General features: G+C 42.1%; 2 protein-coding genes across 2 annotated transcripts; both read left to right on the top strand.

The window, feature by feature from the left end:
* Window positions 1–4,078: 4,078 nt before the first annotated feature.
* Window positions 4,079–7,684, top strand: LOC121271651 (ferritin, heavy subunit-like). The gene is made up of 4 exons (XM_041177763.1): window positions 4,079–4,180; window positions 5,770–5,916; window positions 7,056–7,181; window positions 7,538–7,684. The coding sequence occupies exons 1-4, from the start codon at window positions 4,079–4,081 to the stop codon at window positions 7,682–7,684; spliced, it is 522 nt and encodes a 173-aa protein (XP_041033697.1).
* A 5,340-nt stretch (window positions 7,685–13,024) lies between these two features.
* LOC121271654 (ferritin, heavy subunit-like) lies at window positions 13,025–15,599 on the top strand. Its single transcript, XM_041177766.1, has 4 exons — window positions 13,025–13,138; window positions 14,269–14,415; window positions 14,957–15,082; window positions 15,453–15,599. Exons 1-4 carry the CDS (start codon window positions 13,037–13,039, stop codon window positions 15,597–15,599), a joined length of 522 nt encoding a protein of 173 aa, XP_041033700.1. The 5' UTR covers window positions 13,025–13,036.
* The last annotated feature ends 1,483 nt before the right edge of the window (window positions 15,600–17,082 follow it).

The following is a 17,082-nucleotide window of genomic DNA, read 5'->3' as shown; positions in this document are numbered from 1 at the left end:
TTCAATCTGTGCCACAATCATTCATTCACAAGATAAATAAAGAGAATTCTGGTCTTCTCTGGCTATGTGTGTATATTATCCATGTGCATTACTTCAGAAAATCATCACTTTTGTTGGCTCAAACATTGCTAATTAATTTCTCTTCTGTTTTCTTGTTTCCAGCTTTGTGACTTGCTGGAGACTCACTACTTGGATGAGCAAGTGAAGATGATCAAGAAGCTTGGAGATCTCATCACCAACCTGAAGAGACAGATTGAGATCGAGATCCGGATCCAGAGAGAGAAAGAGATCCTGATCCTGATCCTGACCCAGAGAGAGATCGAGATCGAGATCTGGATCCAGAGAGAGGGATAGATCGAGATCCAGATCCAGAGAGAGGGAGAGATCCAGATCCAGATCCAGATCCATGGAGAGATCGAGATTCAGATCCATGGAGAGGTCGAGATCCAGATCCATAGAATGACCAAGATCCAGATCCATGGAGAGATTGAGACCCAAATCCATGAAGAGATCGAGATCCAGGTCCATGGAGAGATCGAGATCCAGATATAGATCCATGGAGAGATCAAGATCCAGATCTAGATCCATGGAGAGATTGAGATCCAGAGCCAGATCCATGGAGAGATTGAAATCCAGAGCCAGATCCATGGAGAGATTGAGATCCAGAGCCAGATCCATGGGGAGATCGAGATCCAGAGCCAGATCCATGGGGAGATCGAGATCCAGATCTAGATCCATGGAGAGATTGAGATCCAAAGCCAGATCCATGGAGAGATCGAGATCCAGAGCCAGATCCATGGAGAGATCGAGATCCAGATCCATGGAGAGATCGAGATCCAGAGAGAGGCCCTGGGGGAGAGAGCGAGGCCAGGGTCTGGATTGGCCTGTCCATCCATATTTTGTAGACAGATGAGGAGGAAGTTCTTTGGGAATTGTGCACCTTTTGGGAAAACTTTCTACGGTGTATCTGCACACCCCCCCCTCCTGCCAAAATTAACCCCCTTCTGAAATTGAGTAGTGGTAGCTGGATCCTTTGACTATATTTAAGGCTGTTGGTTAAAAAAAAATAATCTACAAGAGTCATGATGGTTATGGGGTTTTGCAGCTCTGATAGCATCAGCCATGGTCTCATTAAATGAGGAAGCAGTTGAGGGGAAAATGTCATGCATGACATTGCCAAAGTAATGTGTTTTTTTTGGCTAGCCTGTACACACTTTGTCATTTGTTCAATCATTGCCTGTACCTCATCTCCAAGGGCCTCATCCAATGGTCTTGGATGAGTAGACTTGGAAATTCTTCAGCCAGGGAACCAAAACACAAGGTACTCTACAGTTCCAGCACAAAATCTTTCTTTTAAATTAAATCTCAAATTTGAGATTTGTAGAAGGGGGAAAAACTGTGTCAAACTTGAAAATGATGGAGCACTAGAGTTCTGACTGACACTTCTCCACTGATCCACATTCCATTTGCCCAACTTGTTCAGTAAGTCTACAGTGATTCTGCAGGCTATCTAGTGCAGGTCTGTCTCTTTCAACTACAGAAACCAGCTTTGCTATCATGGACTCATTCCAATCAAACAAGTGGTGCATCTATTCTCCAAGTGATTGGTTAACAAGGATACCTAGAACTCCCTTCCTAAGCACTATCGGTGTATCTACATCATATAAACTGCAATGGTTCAAGAAGGCAGCTTACCACCACTTTCTTGAGGGCAAGTAGGGATGGGTAATAAATACTGGCCAAGCCAGTGAAGCCCACATCCCATAAATGAATTAAAACAAAATACAGATGTGCTCAACACCGTCTACAGAGTTGAATTTCTATTTGCAAACCCATCACACAGATATGTTCTGAAGCTCTGATTCTGGGAACAGATGCTATCAGTTTCATTTCGAGGAATGCAACAGAAACCAACATCAATTGTATCACTGACAAGGTTCCATTTAAAAAAAAACTTAGGGAAAATGGAAGCAGATGGAATTGGAGGAAATTCTTTGACATGACTGGGGAATTGTTACGATGTAAGAGACAGTGTTGGGATAATGGGTGTTTACTTTGAGATGTGACTAGTCATCTCCCCAGGGATATGGATGGAGGGGCTTCAGATTTTCATCCTATTTATATATACTGTAGATGAAGGAATAAGTGATGTATAGTCAAATTTCCTTATGACACTCAGTTAGGTGGCACAGCAAATAGTGTAGATGGGTGCAGAAATTTGCAAAGGGACAATGATAGATTAAGGGAGGTTTTTTATTATATAATATGCATTTATGGGATTTGAGCTTTGCTGGCTAGGCCAGCATTTATTGTCCATCTCTAATTGCCCTTGAGAATGTGGTGGAGAGCAGCCTTCTTGAACCACTGCATTGGTCCATGTACAACTCACAATGCTGTTAGGAAAAGGAGTTTCAGGATTTGGGCCCAGCAACAGTGAAGGAACGGCGATATAGTTCCAAGTCAGGATAGTGTGTGGCTTGGAGGGGAACTTGTAGGTGGTGGTGTTCCCATGTATCTGCTGCCCTTGCCCTTCTAGGTCGCGAGTTTGGAAGGTGCTGTCGAAGGAGCCTTGGCGAATTGCTTCAGTGCATCTTGTGCTGCCACTGTGTGTCAATGATGAAGGGAGTGAATGGTTAAGATGGTGGATGGGATGCTGATCAAGTGGGCTGCTTTGCCCTAAATGAAATCAAGGTTCTTGACTGTTGTTGGGGGCTGCACTCATCCAGGCAAGCAGAGAGTATCCCATCACACTCCTGACTTGTGCCTTGTTATTGGTGGACAGGCTTTGGACTCAGGAGGTGGGTCACTTGTCACAGATTTCCCAGCCTCTGACCTACTTTTGTAGGTCCAGTTCAGTTCCTGGTCAATGGTAACCCCCAGGGTGTTGTTAGTGGGGGATTCAGCGATGGAAATGCCATTGAATGTCAAGGGGAAATGGTTAGATTCTCTCTTGTTGGAGCTGGTCATTGCCTGGCACTTGCATGGCATGAATGTTGCTTGCCGCTTTTCAGCCCAAACCTGAATGTTCTCCAGGTCTTGCTGCATATGGATATGGAGTGTTGTGGACAAAACTGTGGTAGAAAGAGTTCAATACAAGGAAGAGTGAGGTCATCCACTTTGGACCGAGAAATATAGATCAGAGTGTTAATAAATGATGAAGAGAACTGTGGAGGAAAGGGAGAGTTATGGGTCCACCTCTGAAATTACAAAAACTATTGGACAGATGCACAAATGAATTGAAAAGACTAATAAAATTTTAGTCTTCATCTCTAAGAGGTTGGAAAATAAAGGGGTGGATGATCTACTACCGTTATATAAAGGCTGAGTTAGAAGACATCTGGAACACTATGTTCAGTTCTGATATATTGGCTTTGGAATGGATATGGCACAGATTCACCAGAATGTTACCAAGGGGTTAAATTATCTCCTATTCCCTCAAGTGCAGAAGAATAAGCGATGATTATAGTTGAGGTGTTGAAGATGATTAATTGATACGGTAGATAGAGAAGAATGATTTCCTCTTGTGAGTTAGTCCAGGACAGGGGCAGAATAATTTTAAGATTAGAGCTGGGCTATTCAGGGAGGTTGTCAGGAAGCATTTCTTCACACAACGGATGGAAATCTGGAACTCTCTCCCCAAAAATGTTGAGGGTCATTTGAACATTTTGCAACTAATATTGCTAGTTATTTGTTAGCCAAGGGTTTTAAGGGATATGGAATCAAGGCAGGTAAATAGAGTTAAACTAACAACCAACATGATCAAATTGAATGGTAGAACAGATTTGAGGTGCTGAATGGCCTCCTCTAGCTCTAATATTCCAATCATAGTAAAATCATCTAAAGCTGTTTGCATTCCACAGATGTGATTGACTCTGGGTAACACACCCCACCCCCAATCCCCAATAAGCACCTGGATTCATGGCAGGTTCCTGAATGGCTATCAGGAATTGACAATCATCATTGGTGATGTCATTGCCTGTTTGAATGCAGGATGTGTGTCCCAGTAGTATAAATACAAGAGTTTGGTAGTTGTTTGATGTCAGTTTGGTTTTTTTTAAAACTAACTTTGTAGGTTAAGATGGCCTCCCAAGTGCGTCAGAACTACCACAAGGACTGTGAGGATGCTGTTAACAAGCAGATCAACCTGGAGCTCTATTCCTCCTATGTTTACCTCTCCATGGTGAGTTGGATTTTGTGGGGGTCCTGTTTTAAAGTTATGACTATGACATCCTGAGTAGGTAACATTTCCCTGAGTCAATGAATTGGTTTTGAAATATAGCCCTCCCCATGACAGGAGTGTGTTCCTTGTTCTTTAATAGCTGTACCCTATCCCTGAAGTGTTTGCATCTAAAATTAACTCCCAGGATTCCTGTTTCCCCATAGATGATTCATTTTGAAGATTTTTAAACTTGGTCAACTTTCCAATTTAAATGGAAACAATTAAATATAATCAGGTGACTAGTTAGTGAAACATTAGCTGACTAGCTGTGGTCAGCTATCATCATCTTTCTCCTTCCCCACCCCCATTTCCCCCTGCCTTTTTAGAAATGAGTGAATCCTGTTATGTTTCTTACCTCAAACTGGGTTCTTAACATGCAATATTCATAATGTTAACCTGCTCAATGTGTAAAATAGTTTTTTGTTCTTTCTATCACTGATTCAGGTGTCCATGGGGGTGGGGAGGGTGTGGGAAAGGAAGCATGTCATTTAAATATGTTTGAGTGCAGAAATGAAACTTTAAAAATTCCTTAATTTTTTTCTATTGATAAATTGATTCTCCTTTTAATATAAGAACTTTGTATTCAGAAGAAACACTAATTGGAGTGACTTCAGTTTCACTACCCTTTTTTTCTTAAACTGTAAGCCCTTTTGAAACTTTTTGTGTCTCACTTATCAGGAAACTTTGCAACAATACCAAATGTAAAAGGGACAACAATTTATACTTCATGAAAAGAGTGTGCTAATTGGCTGGTAAGTGGACTCTGGCAGAAGTGTGCCATGGAGAATGCACTGACTGTTAACAACTAAACTCGTTGGAGTGAACCTGCCTGACTTGAACTTAGGGCAATGCCCTGGGGAATATAGCAGAGAATGTCTGTTTTAATGTGTGCAAGCTATTTCTGCCTGCAAAGAAGAGTCCTGTATATTGATATGTAACTTCTAACATGTGTAAGTGAACCACAGAGTGCCTTAATCTTAAATTGTCAGTGTAATTCTTAGTGCACACATGATTGGACAACAGTTGCAGGATTACATGAGTTTTGCCAGTATGGGCTGGTTGGGTATAGTCAGTACCTTGCCTGTTGCAAAGAGCTGAAGGATGTATTGTTTGATATGATCTGCCAGTCTTTGGAATATGGCCTAAATACCTAGTAATACTCTGAAATTCTTATGCCGCAGCAGTACATCCTGGTGGCAGCACCGTTAGTGGTGAACACCACTTGTTGCTATTGTGTAGTAGCAGCATGAAATGGCTACCTTCACCTATTGATCAAATTTGAGATACCTTGCCCTTCTAGGCTAATGAGATAGTGGCCACTTTTCAGGACTGAAAGGGGCAGCCTTAGTCCCATACGTTTGTGTAATATACAGCAAGCAGGGTAGCCATTATGTTGCAGGATGGATTTGTACTACCAAATGACTAACTGTAAGCCCCTTAACTGAAAACAATATACTGAGGTGGAGAATGGGTAACTTGCCTACCATGAAGCTGCTTTTTTATTTTGTTTTAGCCATGGATGATATTTGGGTTTTTGTCTCTCCCTGCAGTCCTTTTACTTTGACCGGGATGATGTTGCCCTGCGTCACTTTGCTGAGTTCTTCAGGGAGCAGTCACATGAGGAACGGGAACACGCTGAGAAACTGATGAAATTCCAGAATAAACGTGGAGGCCGGGTCATTCTGAAGGACGTCAAGGTTCGGTTTTAACTTGGAAGGTGTCTTCTGTGAAGTTCCTTGTTATTTCAAATAGTTTATTGTTTTGCTGTTACACCATAGTTCTCAATCCATTGAGATTAATGATTAAAATTGTTGGTGCAAGGTGAGGACAGTTACAGGATAAATTGGTGTGTTGTTGATCTTTGACCTGATCCAAATCTGGATATTCAGAACTATTTGCACTAAATTCTTAATCCAGGCTTTGTCGTGTTTGCATAGGAAACTGGTGTGAAATGTGGATCAAAGACGTAAGCAAAGATGGGTGAAGTCCTCTTGAGGATTTAAACAAGAGCTAATAATTGGGAATGCAATTTTTTTTTTGCTAAAAATTGCAAAGCAGAGTCAATGACCTGATCTTGTGTTCATTGGACTTGTAGTAGGGTCTGTCAATTGGATTAAAGCCAGCTGGTCTGGGTGCTTTGATGTATAGTAGTTTTGAGACCTTGAACAAAAGGTAAAGAGTACATTTCCATTTCTTTGAATAAACCAATCAAAGATGAGGTGAAATCTTGCACCTAGCAAGGATACACCAAGCAATATGTTTACTAATAAATTGTTGTTATGAAAGTTTTGTTAGAAAGATGGAGTTCAAAGGGCCTGGTGATACAATGAGAATTTACAATCAGAAGGCTGGATATATACAGTTTTATGGGTCAGAGGCATATGAGATCTAAGCTACCTGTAAGCCTCCAACTCTGAAGCAACCAAATTGAAAGGAGCCTCTTTTTTTTTTTGAATTAATAAGATAAAATGTGCTTTGCCTGATGTCTAAGTCAATGGGTTATTGTTGCCTGGATCTAGATTTAACTAGAAGTGGTTAATTTGAGGATTTGAAGTTATGGTGGTAATTTGTAGATATGTTTAATTTTGTATAAAAACCTCTGGCGGCTTGGTCCATTTCTGACCTCAGAGCTGCATCGCTACCTATATTTTCAATTGGCATGTTTATTACAGTTTAAAGTTTTTTTCCTCTGGGATTTTAAGTAACTCTGCCTTTTACAAACTGTCATAACACTGTTCTTAGTGTGAACAGACGAACTTCTGTTACTTCTAAATTGTAACAGCCCTTGGACTTTCCATTCCCAATAACACTAACAAGCCTTCTCTTCCCCTTTCAGAAACCAAGGCAGGATGAGTGGAGCAATGGTCTGGAGGCAATGCAGAGAGCTCTGCAGATGGAGAAGAATGTGAACCAGAGTCTGCTGGATCTGCACAAGCTCTCCTCTGGGAACACTGACCCTCATGTAAGCTCCATGTTTATTTCTTCCTCCTGGTGTCAGTGATGTTGGTATCTGCCATTCACTGACAGAATTCCATGAGTTTGTTACACACATGGATTTATTTTGCCTTAAGTGAAGGCCATCTACACTGTAGACCTGAATCACTAAACTGTCCCATTCTGAGGCATCAATATTTCTAGAGTTTGCTCCCAGTTTAATGGAATTGACTTGCTGCTTGTGCAGATTTAGCCAGAATTGCCCACATCACCTTGTGTGTTACATTTACCACCATCCTGGGGAGGGGGAGAAAATGAGGTAATTGTCTTCTGGAGAAGATCCATGCTAATAATACTCACTAATTTCTCTTGCCTTGTTTCCAGCTTTGTGACTTCCTGGAGACTCACTACTTGGATGAGCAAGTGAAGATGATCAAGAAGCTTGGAGATCAAATCACCAACCTGAGGAGACTGGGAGCCCCTGAGAATGGCATGGGAGAGTACCTGTTTGACAAGCTCACCCTGAACTGACCATCTCTATCCATTTCCACCATATATAGAATGATGTGTGATCAAATAATTTGCAGTTCTAGAGCTGTTACTGTATTTGGAAATAAAAATAGTTATCATTGAACTGATTTTTGTTTTTGTATAATTCAGAAGCTGATTTGATTATTTGACCATGAAGATTCCTAGCTGTCTAACATCTGACCCCATTAAAACTTGCCTTAAGTATTCATTTTCCCTGCACCCCAACCCCAGCTTCCAAAACCTGATTCCCTCATCTTGCAGCTTTGATTCAGGCACCTGTAGGAGATCTCTAAAATGTTAACTTCTGCTACAATGGAGTTTCTTTACAAAGTTGCATAATCGGGGGGGGGGGGGGGCACTGAATTCATGGCTTTACTTGCTCCTTCTAAGCATAGAGTATCTGCTTCAGGCTTGCATCCACCAACACAAGGAAAGGAAGATGTGCAACTGAGGTGTCTCTGTATTTGTCCATCACACACTGTTCACTGTTGCTGAACTGTTTTTCCTCTAGTTCTATAAACATAGTAAAGCATTAACCACCTTTTTTAAAACCTACCTTTCTAAGCAGGATGGCAATTGTTTAACTGCTGCCTGCACCCCTATTCTCCAAGGGCTGTACTTCACAATGTCATGGATGAGCAAATGCAGGAATTCCTAGGTCAGATAATCAAATCACAAGATACTCTATATTTAAGATTAAAAATATTATCTTGTACTCGATCCTCCAAACTTTTGAGGAGATGGAGTAGGGATAATGTTACTGGACTAATAATCCAGCAGCCAACCTAATCACTTGGGATATAGGTTCAAATCCCAACACAGTAATTTGGAATTTAAATTTCTTAAAGAAGCTGAAAGGTGGTTTCAGCAATGGTGCCATGAAAAGGTCAACAATTTTTATTAAAGCACATCTGATGTCACTAATTCCCTCTAGAGAAGGAAATCTGGTCAACATGTAACTCCAGGCCCCCAGCTGTTAGAGTTAATTTTTCCCAGGTAATTTTTCTTTGGGGAAACATTGAACTTTATTTACAAGGTGGCAGCAGCTACATGTGTGCATCTCACTCTATAACTAAGGAATTTTTTTTCACCTTGCCCCCTTTAAAGGTTCCCTGCATTGCTAACTCATTGGTTTATACAGATCATGTGATCTTAGGACACAATTGAAGCTACAGTCCTACATTTATCAGAACTATAATTACATTCCTTCCCCTTTAATTTTTCTGTACACTTTGTATTTACACAGGTCATGAAATTACAAGTTCTGTCTTTCAAGTGGTTTCCTGATCCATGTGGAATATTGTAGCTCCATAACTTCCGATTCTTTGATAGGAAACATTCTCTGGAACTGCGTTAACATGTAACTCATTAGGCACGGGCAGCTCAATGTCTTCCACTCCGACAGATGTTGGCATCTCTATCCTTGGTTGAGCAACTTCAATCAGCAATGGTTTCAGGTGAAACATTTTGGGTTATCTCCCTTCTTAAATGATCCACATGCTTATGGGTGATCTGGCCCTTCACTTCCACTTGGTACGACAATAGTCCAGTCACAGAGCTTACTTTACCAGGGAACACTTCAGTCCTCCACCGAAATCCTTACAAATGTACTGCTTTAACGGTAAATTGTCGCTCATGACTGTGCAAATCATGAGTCGCTTTTTGGTTCCCTTGGACTTTTCTCCATCTTCCCCTCCAAATTGGGAAGTATCAGCCTTAGTCCTGTTCGAAGATGACACCTCATCAGTAACTCTGCAGATGTTGCCACTTGCATTGCCGCAACCTCCAGGGCTACGGGCCAAGCACTGGAAAATGCGATTAGTGTAGCCAGATCTTTGTTGATTGGCATGGACATGATGGGCTGAATGGTCTCCTTCTATGCTGTAAACGCCTATGAGTCTACTGAGTTCGTAGTGAGGGGGGTTTTTCTGAAGTGAAATAGGAAACAGGCAAGTTTAGTTTCCAACGATTCACCAGTTAACCTTTTCATTCCCACCTTTTATTGTCTTTTCAGAATCTCCTTTCTTGTTGTCATCTTTCTACCACAGTTTAGTCTCGGCCTTCTTTTTGACTTCACTGCCGGCCAGACTTCTCTCAGGTGTTGTCTCAACTTGACTTAGTTCAGTAGTTGAGCTACCCGCGATTTCATTATCTACTTGCATCTTGGAAAGTTTTACAGTTTTGCTTTCAAAGCCTCTTTAGCTTCTATCAACTGATTCTTCAGCTCTTCTGTCTCCTTGTATCTTGGCTTCTTCCAAGAACCTTGAATGTTGCTGCATCTTCTCTGCCAACTGGTTCTTCGGTTTGTTCAGAGTGATGTTAAATTCTTCCTGTTTCCCTTTGTGATTTTCCAGAGGTACAAACTTTGACCTGAGGGGTCCTTGTAGTGTATGAAGGTCTTTCAACAGGTTTTCCTTTTCTTTGCGAAACGCACTCACTTCATCTTAAATTCTGTCATTCAACAGAGACTCCTTGAGTTTCTTCTGCTGTTCTTCCATTTTGTTGTTTAAGACAGTCTTCATTTCTTGCTGAATGGCTACACGCACTCCTTTTTCATCCAGTTGCAGTCCTTGGACTCTCCAGGCTCCTTCTTGCCTTGTTCCTTTTCCAACTCAGGAACTCTTCCAACTTCCTTTTGAAATCTCACTGACCAATTAAGGTTAATTTCGATCTAGAAGGCTTGGTCCTCCGCTTTCTAATACCATCACTGGTAGTTGTGCTGTTTGGTGCCTATAATAGACAGATATACTGGTGATACCTTTTTACCTGGATTTCTTCACCTGTGTACATTTTCAACTTGGCAAAGATTTGTTCCAAATTTAATTGTTGAGCATCTTCATTTAAATATTTGAAAGTGTAGGTAGAAGCACCAGTGTCTACTTCCATTTTTAAGGGTTTACCATTCACTTGCAATTTGACAGTATATGGCTCTGTCTTCCCAACCTTCATGTTGAATAAGGAATAAATGTCAGAATTGGTTGTTTCTGGCTCTTCCACACTCTATATTTCATTGAACTTCGTTTGTTGCCTGGAAGCCTGTTTTAGTTTTGCTTTGCAATGTTTCAATATGTGCCCTCTTTTGTGACAAAAATTACACTCCACCATTTTAAATTGCCAATTGTTTCCATGCCTATTTAAAAACTAGTTTTCAAGTTTGCTGCTGAGCTGTTTCCTTTAAGTGTATGGTTTGTGGGGGCTGTTTCCCACTTTGCAGCAGAGTCCTGGCTTTTCGCATCCACTTTTGGCTGACCCGTTCCCAGCCAACTAGGAAAACGGCTCCATTTTGTGCCCATTGATTCACTTGTAAATCCCTTACAGCACTTTCCATTGCAAGTGCTATTTCTAATGCTTTCCTAAAAAACAAGATCCACTTCAGCCAGCGAGCTTCACTGAATAGCATCCTCCTGCACACCACAGACCACATGATCCCTGGGCACTATCATTTCAGGGTTTCACCGAAATCACAATGTTACGTAAGTTTTAATTTCACCACATAGGTAGTAATAGTCTGGGGTTCTATTCCGTTAATTGAACCTGAACATCTGCATTGTGACTGAGGGCTTCGGTTGAAAATGTCGCTTAACAAGGTTTACTAATTCACTGAGGGTCTTTGAATCTGGAGTACCGGGGGCTGCCAAGCTTTGAATTTGCACCCACAAATGCTCAAGAGAATTGCTCTTCTCTTTTCCTCCTGAGTGATTTCATTGGCTTGAAAGTAGAATGCAAGAGGTTCTACATATTGAGACCAGTCATTTGTGGCTGGCTCAAAGGGGTTGATTCAGCCAAACTGCGGCATCTTGGATGAGTATATTTTTCATTTTTGATTATCTTAGATACTCACAATCACTGGGCGAGGGACAGCACCGGATCTGATTTATCCTCATCGCCAGTTGGTTTTACAGTTGACTTTCCAGGCAACTTTTCTCTATGGAAATATTAAACTTTATTTACAAGACAGCAGCAGCAACTACATGTGTGCACCTCACTCGATCACTAAAGAACTTTCCCCCTACAGGTTCCCCTGCATTGCTAACTCATTGGTTTACACAGATCATGTGATCTTACAACACAGGATTATTCTTAAATCTAGAGTCCTATGTATATCAGAACTATAATTGCTACAACAGCAATGTGGTTGACTCTTAACTGCCCTCTGAAACAACGTAGCAAGCCACTCTGTTCAAGGCAATTGGGGATGGGCAACAAATGCTGGCCTTGCCAGTTACACCTACGCCCCACGAAAGAATGCATTTTTAAAAAAAAAGTAGGCTTGAAATTTTCAGAAGAGAAAAGCCCTGGTATTTGCAACTTGTAAATTTGGGGATAAAACTCCACATCAAACTTTACAATGACTGAGCAATAGTGTTCTGTCTGAAACTCACCACTGATCCATTTCCCATTTCGCCAATTTGCCAATTAATTTGCAGATTCACTGCAGCCTGTATGGTGCAGGTCAGTCTCTTTCAACTTATAGTGGTCAATGCTGCTCATCTACAGAAATTAGTGAACAGATACAAAAACAAATTAAAAAGACTAATAGATTTATTCTTCATCTCAAGGGGGATGGGATACAGAGGGGTGAATGTTCTGAAACTGTTGTATAAAGTGTGGGTTAGACCACATCTGGAACACACTTCAGTTTGGATAAATTTGGCTTTGGAGGTGATGCAGCAGATTCACCAGAATAATACCAGGGTGAAAAGGGTTAAATGATGAAGACATTTTGCATGGACTAGTATTGCAATGCCCAGAGTGGAGAAGATTAAGGGATGATTATAACTGAAGTGTTGAAAATGAGTAATTTGATAGGGTAGTTAGAGAGAAACCATACTCCCTGGTGGGATGGGGGCATAACCTTATGTTCAGGGGTGATGTTGGGATTAACTTATTCACACAAAGGATGCTGGAAATCTGGAACACTCTCCCCCAAGATGTTGGAGGTCATTTTAATATTCCAAAACAGAGGTTGTCAGATTTTTGTTATGTAAGGGAATGAAGGGATATGGAACCAAAGTGGGTGTATAAGAGTTAAAATCCAGTCCAACCATGATATCACTGAATGGTAGAAAATGCTTGAATACCCACCAGCTATTCCGATGTCCTGGTCACAGAATAATCATCTTTATCTTCCTGTATACCACAGCCCTATTGGCTCTGGGTATCACACCCCACCCCCTCTCCTCTGTTAACTGGTGCCTAGATTCATGGCATATTCCTGACCGACTATCAGAGATTGTCAATCATCATTGGTGATGTCATTCCCTTTGTGAATGCAGGATGTCCCAGTGGTATAAATGCAAGAGCTTGTACGTGAATTGTTTAGATTGTTGTTTAATTCTTATCACCAATGAGATGGCTTCCCAAGTGCGTCAGAACTGCCACAAGGGCTGTGAGGATGCTGTTAACAAGCAGATCAACCTGGAGCTCTATTCCTCCTATGTTTATCTCTCCATGGTGAGTTTTGTATTTTTCAGAGACCTGTTTTAAAGTTAATACTGTGATTTTTGTTGCATTCTGAGCATGTAGAATTTCTCTAGGTTAATGAGTTGACTTTAGATATATCCCTCCCCAGATTTAGTGAACATTCTCAAGACGAGGGTTTATTCCTTGTTTTAGAATTACTGTGTCCTGTTTGGAATAGTTTAGATCTAAAACTAACTCCAGGGTTCCATGAAGTTTCTAATGGAAGAATTATTTTGAGTGTACATGAATGTGCTTAGCTACTCTAATATGGAGGGGAGTAATTAAATGTGATTGGGTGAGTAGTGACCAGTTTTTCCTTGAGCCTAATACACTGAAATCTTTCTTACCCGAAACATCATTTATAAGTGTTCATTGAATTTGAAGGATTTCTTTTTTTTTCACCACTGCTATTAGACCACCATTGGTGTGGGGGGAAAGGATGGATCACTGAACTTTGTTCAATCATCGTTTTAGTACTGAAATGAAACGTCAGTCCAAAATCATTATTGCTCTTGGGTTTTCTAGTGCTACCACTTCCTAATCTCATAGTCATGGAGTTATACAGCACAGAAACAGGCCATTCGGCTCATTGTGTCTGTGCCAGCCATTGTGCACCTGTCTATTCTAATCCCATTTTCTAGCACTTGGCCCTTACCCTATATGCTATAATGTTTCAAAAGCTCATCTAAATATTAATAAATTGGTGAGGGTTCCTGCCCCTACCAACCCTTCAGGCAGTGTTCCAGATTCCAATTGCCATCTTTTGTGAGAAATGTTTTTTCCTTAAATCTCTTACTTTACATCTATGCCTGCTGGTTATTGAGACCTACGCTAAGGGGAAAGTTTTCTCCTATCCATGTCTCACCTAATTTTGTACATCTCTATTCTACTGAGCTTGACACAGGGAGGGACTCTACCTACTCAAAAACATTGATTTAAAGCAATTTTGAGGGGTTTTTTTCCCAGTAAGCAGCTCAAACTGTTAGGTCCTGAATTCAAGGCCAAGTATTGAGATAGAGAATGGGATGAGTTGTTTACCATGGGACTGCTGGTTTTTTTCCAGTTGGATGGCACCTGTGTCTAATTCTGACTCTTCCTTTCTATTGTGTGTCTCCCTGCAGTCGTTTTACTTTGACCGGGATGATGTTGCCCTGCGTCACTTTGCTGAGTTCTTCAAGGAGCAGTCACATGAGGAACGGGAACACGTTGAGAAACTGATGAAATTCCAGAATAAACGTGGAGGCCGGATCATCTTGGAGGATGTCAAGGTTGGATTTTAACTTGAATATTTTATGTGATGCCATTTAGATTAATTGAACTATTTAAAGGAACCTTTTATTATCTTACCGTTAAACCCCTTAGTTCATGCATTGAGATTAATGACAAATTGCTGGTGTTGGGGGCCAACTGAGAGCTGGTATAGGATAAATTGATTTTTGGATTACCTGATCTAATGGATAGAGGAGGATCAATAAAACTGAATATTTGGATGGAATGATTTTCTGTATTCTGAACTATTACTCCAGACTTTGTGGTGCCTGCACAGGAGACTGGTGTGAAATGTGTGCTAAAGCTGTAAATATGGATGGGTAAAGTCTTTCGAGGATTTTAAACAGGGACTAGTTAATGCAGTCATTGGCTGCTCTCCAATCTTGTGTCCAGTAATGGTCTCCACTGTCCTCCCAGTAAATATTCCAACATGCTAATCTTTACATGCAGTGATTAACTTCTGTTACTTCTAAATTGTAACACCCCTTGGACTTTCCACTTCCAATAACACTAACAAGACTTCTCCTCTTCCCCTTTCAGAAACCAGAGCAGGATGAGTGGGGCAATGGTCTGGAGGCAATGCAGAGAGCTCTGCAAATGGAGAAGAATGTGAACCAGAGCGTGCTGGATCTGCACAAGCTCTCCTCTGGGAACACTGACCCTCATGTAAGCTCCATGATTTATCTCCCCTTCTTTTCCCTCCCTGCCAATGGTTCTAAGCTGATGTTGGTATCTGAAATTCACTGACTAAATTCCATAGGTTTATGGTCCACACACATGGATTTTCTTCTTTTAAGCAAAGGCCATCTACAATGTAGACCTGGATCACTAAACTGTCCCATTCTGAGACATCCATGTTTTTTCCATCCATTCACTCAGTTTAACAGAATTGTGACTTGTCACTTGTAGGTAATTTTGGCTAAATCTTCACATAGTCCATGTGCACTGTTTACCATCACACTAGTGTATGCAAAATCCTCATCTGGACAAGTTCCACATTTAATAATACACATTTTCTTCTCCTGTCATCTTTCAGTTTTGTGACTTCCTGGGGACTCACTACTTGGATGAGCAAGTGAAGATGATCAAGAAGCTTGGAGATCACATCACCAACCTGAGGAGACTGGGAGCCCCTGAGAATGGCATGGGAGAGTACCTGTTTGACAAGCTCACCCTGAATTGACTGAATTTAGAATCATTCTGTACATGATGGTATTGAAGTGTGATCCAATTTTGAATATTGTTCTCTATTCACATTGCTGTATTTGGAAATGAATAAAAATCATTTAATTGATTTGTCTTTGTATAATTCAGTAGTTGATTTGGCAGATTGTGGTGATTCCTCGCTGTCTAACATCTGAGACCATCAAACCTGGCTTTAAATTTCCCTCCTTCCTACCCAGCTGCCTAAATTTGATTCACTGTCTTTCTGGGAAAATTTACTTACGTCTTGCAATTTTGATTCAGAAGTCTGTGGGGGATTTCTGAAATTTGTAATTTCTGCCCCTGTAGCCTGCTAATTTCAGCTGCAAATGGCTTTCCTTACAGCTGTAGTTGCCTAGTCAAGAAGTTGTTCCAGCATTGAAGAAGTGGTGGGATAGGATAGTGATGTTGTCCTTGGACTCCAATGGCAATACCTATGCTCCCCATCCCTAAAAGCCCTTGAATGGGTGCTGCGCTCGTGGGGTGGGGAGGAGGTTGGAGTAGGGGTCAAGTTGTAGATGCTGCTGAGGCCATGCCTCCATTGCCCGTGTTCTTCTAGTTACTAGAGTGGGTCTGGAGGGGGCTGCCAAAGTAGCCCTGGGGACTAGCAGCAGTGCATCTTTCACAGGGCGTGCACAGTCAGTGGTGGAGGGACTCAACTTTGGTGCTGGGTGTGGTTCCAATCAAGCAGCCTGCTTTATCCTGGATGGTCTCCAGCTTCCTTAGTGCTGTTAGAGCTGCACTCATCGTGTGAAGTGCGCAGTATTGCCGCAGACAGTGAGGACATGTGCCTTCTACATGGTGGACAGGCATGTGGGAGTCACAGTGTGAAGTGTCGGCCTCTGGATTAACTGCATGTGACCTGCTCCTGCATCAGAAACACTCTCAATCCATCTATCTAACTTTATGCAGGAGAAGAAAACGCACAACACGTGAGGGAGGGAGAAGATGGAAGGAGTCATGCCCGAGATCCGGCCTCACCTACAATTTGAGCAGCAGGCTGCCGAGCTGGCAGGAGTGGATCGTGACCCTGCCTGTGCCGAGGGTGAGATCGGCCCCCCCCCAAGCATCCAGTGAGGGAGCAAGGGTAATCTCTGCAAATCGGAACCGGAGGGCGAGGCGCTGTGCAACGTAGGAGGCAGCCTAGACACTCACTCATTCTCTCCTCTCCCCATTCCAGGTGCCAGCAGGAAGAGGGTAAGGCCAGGCCCACACCTCAACTCAGCCCCACCCCCCACACCTCAACCCAGCCCCACCCCCCACACCTCAACCCAGCCCCACCCCCCACACCTCAACTCAGCCCCACCCCCCACACCTCAACCCAGCCCCACCCCCCACACCTCAACCCAGCCCCACCCCCCACACCTCAACCCAGCCCCACCCCCCACACCTCAACCCAGCCCCATCCCCCACACCTCAACCCAGCCCCATCCCCCACACCTCAACCCAGCCCCACCCCCCAC

Source organism: Carcharodon carcharias, chromosome 31, assembly GCF_017639515.1.
Source record: "Carcharodon carcharias isolate sCarCar2 chromosome 31, sCarCar2.pri, whole genome shotgun sequence".
Classification (NCBI taxonomy): Eukaryota; Metazoa; Chordata; class Chondrichthyes; order Lamniformes; family Lamnidae; genus Carcharodon; species Carcharodon carcharias.
Note: the sequence above shows the minus strand (reverse complement) of the source record. Positions and strands in the feature narration are given on the sequence as shown.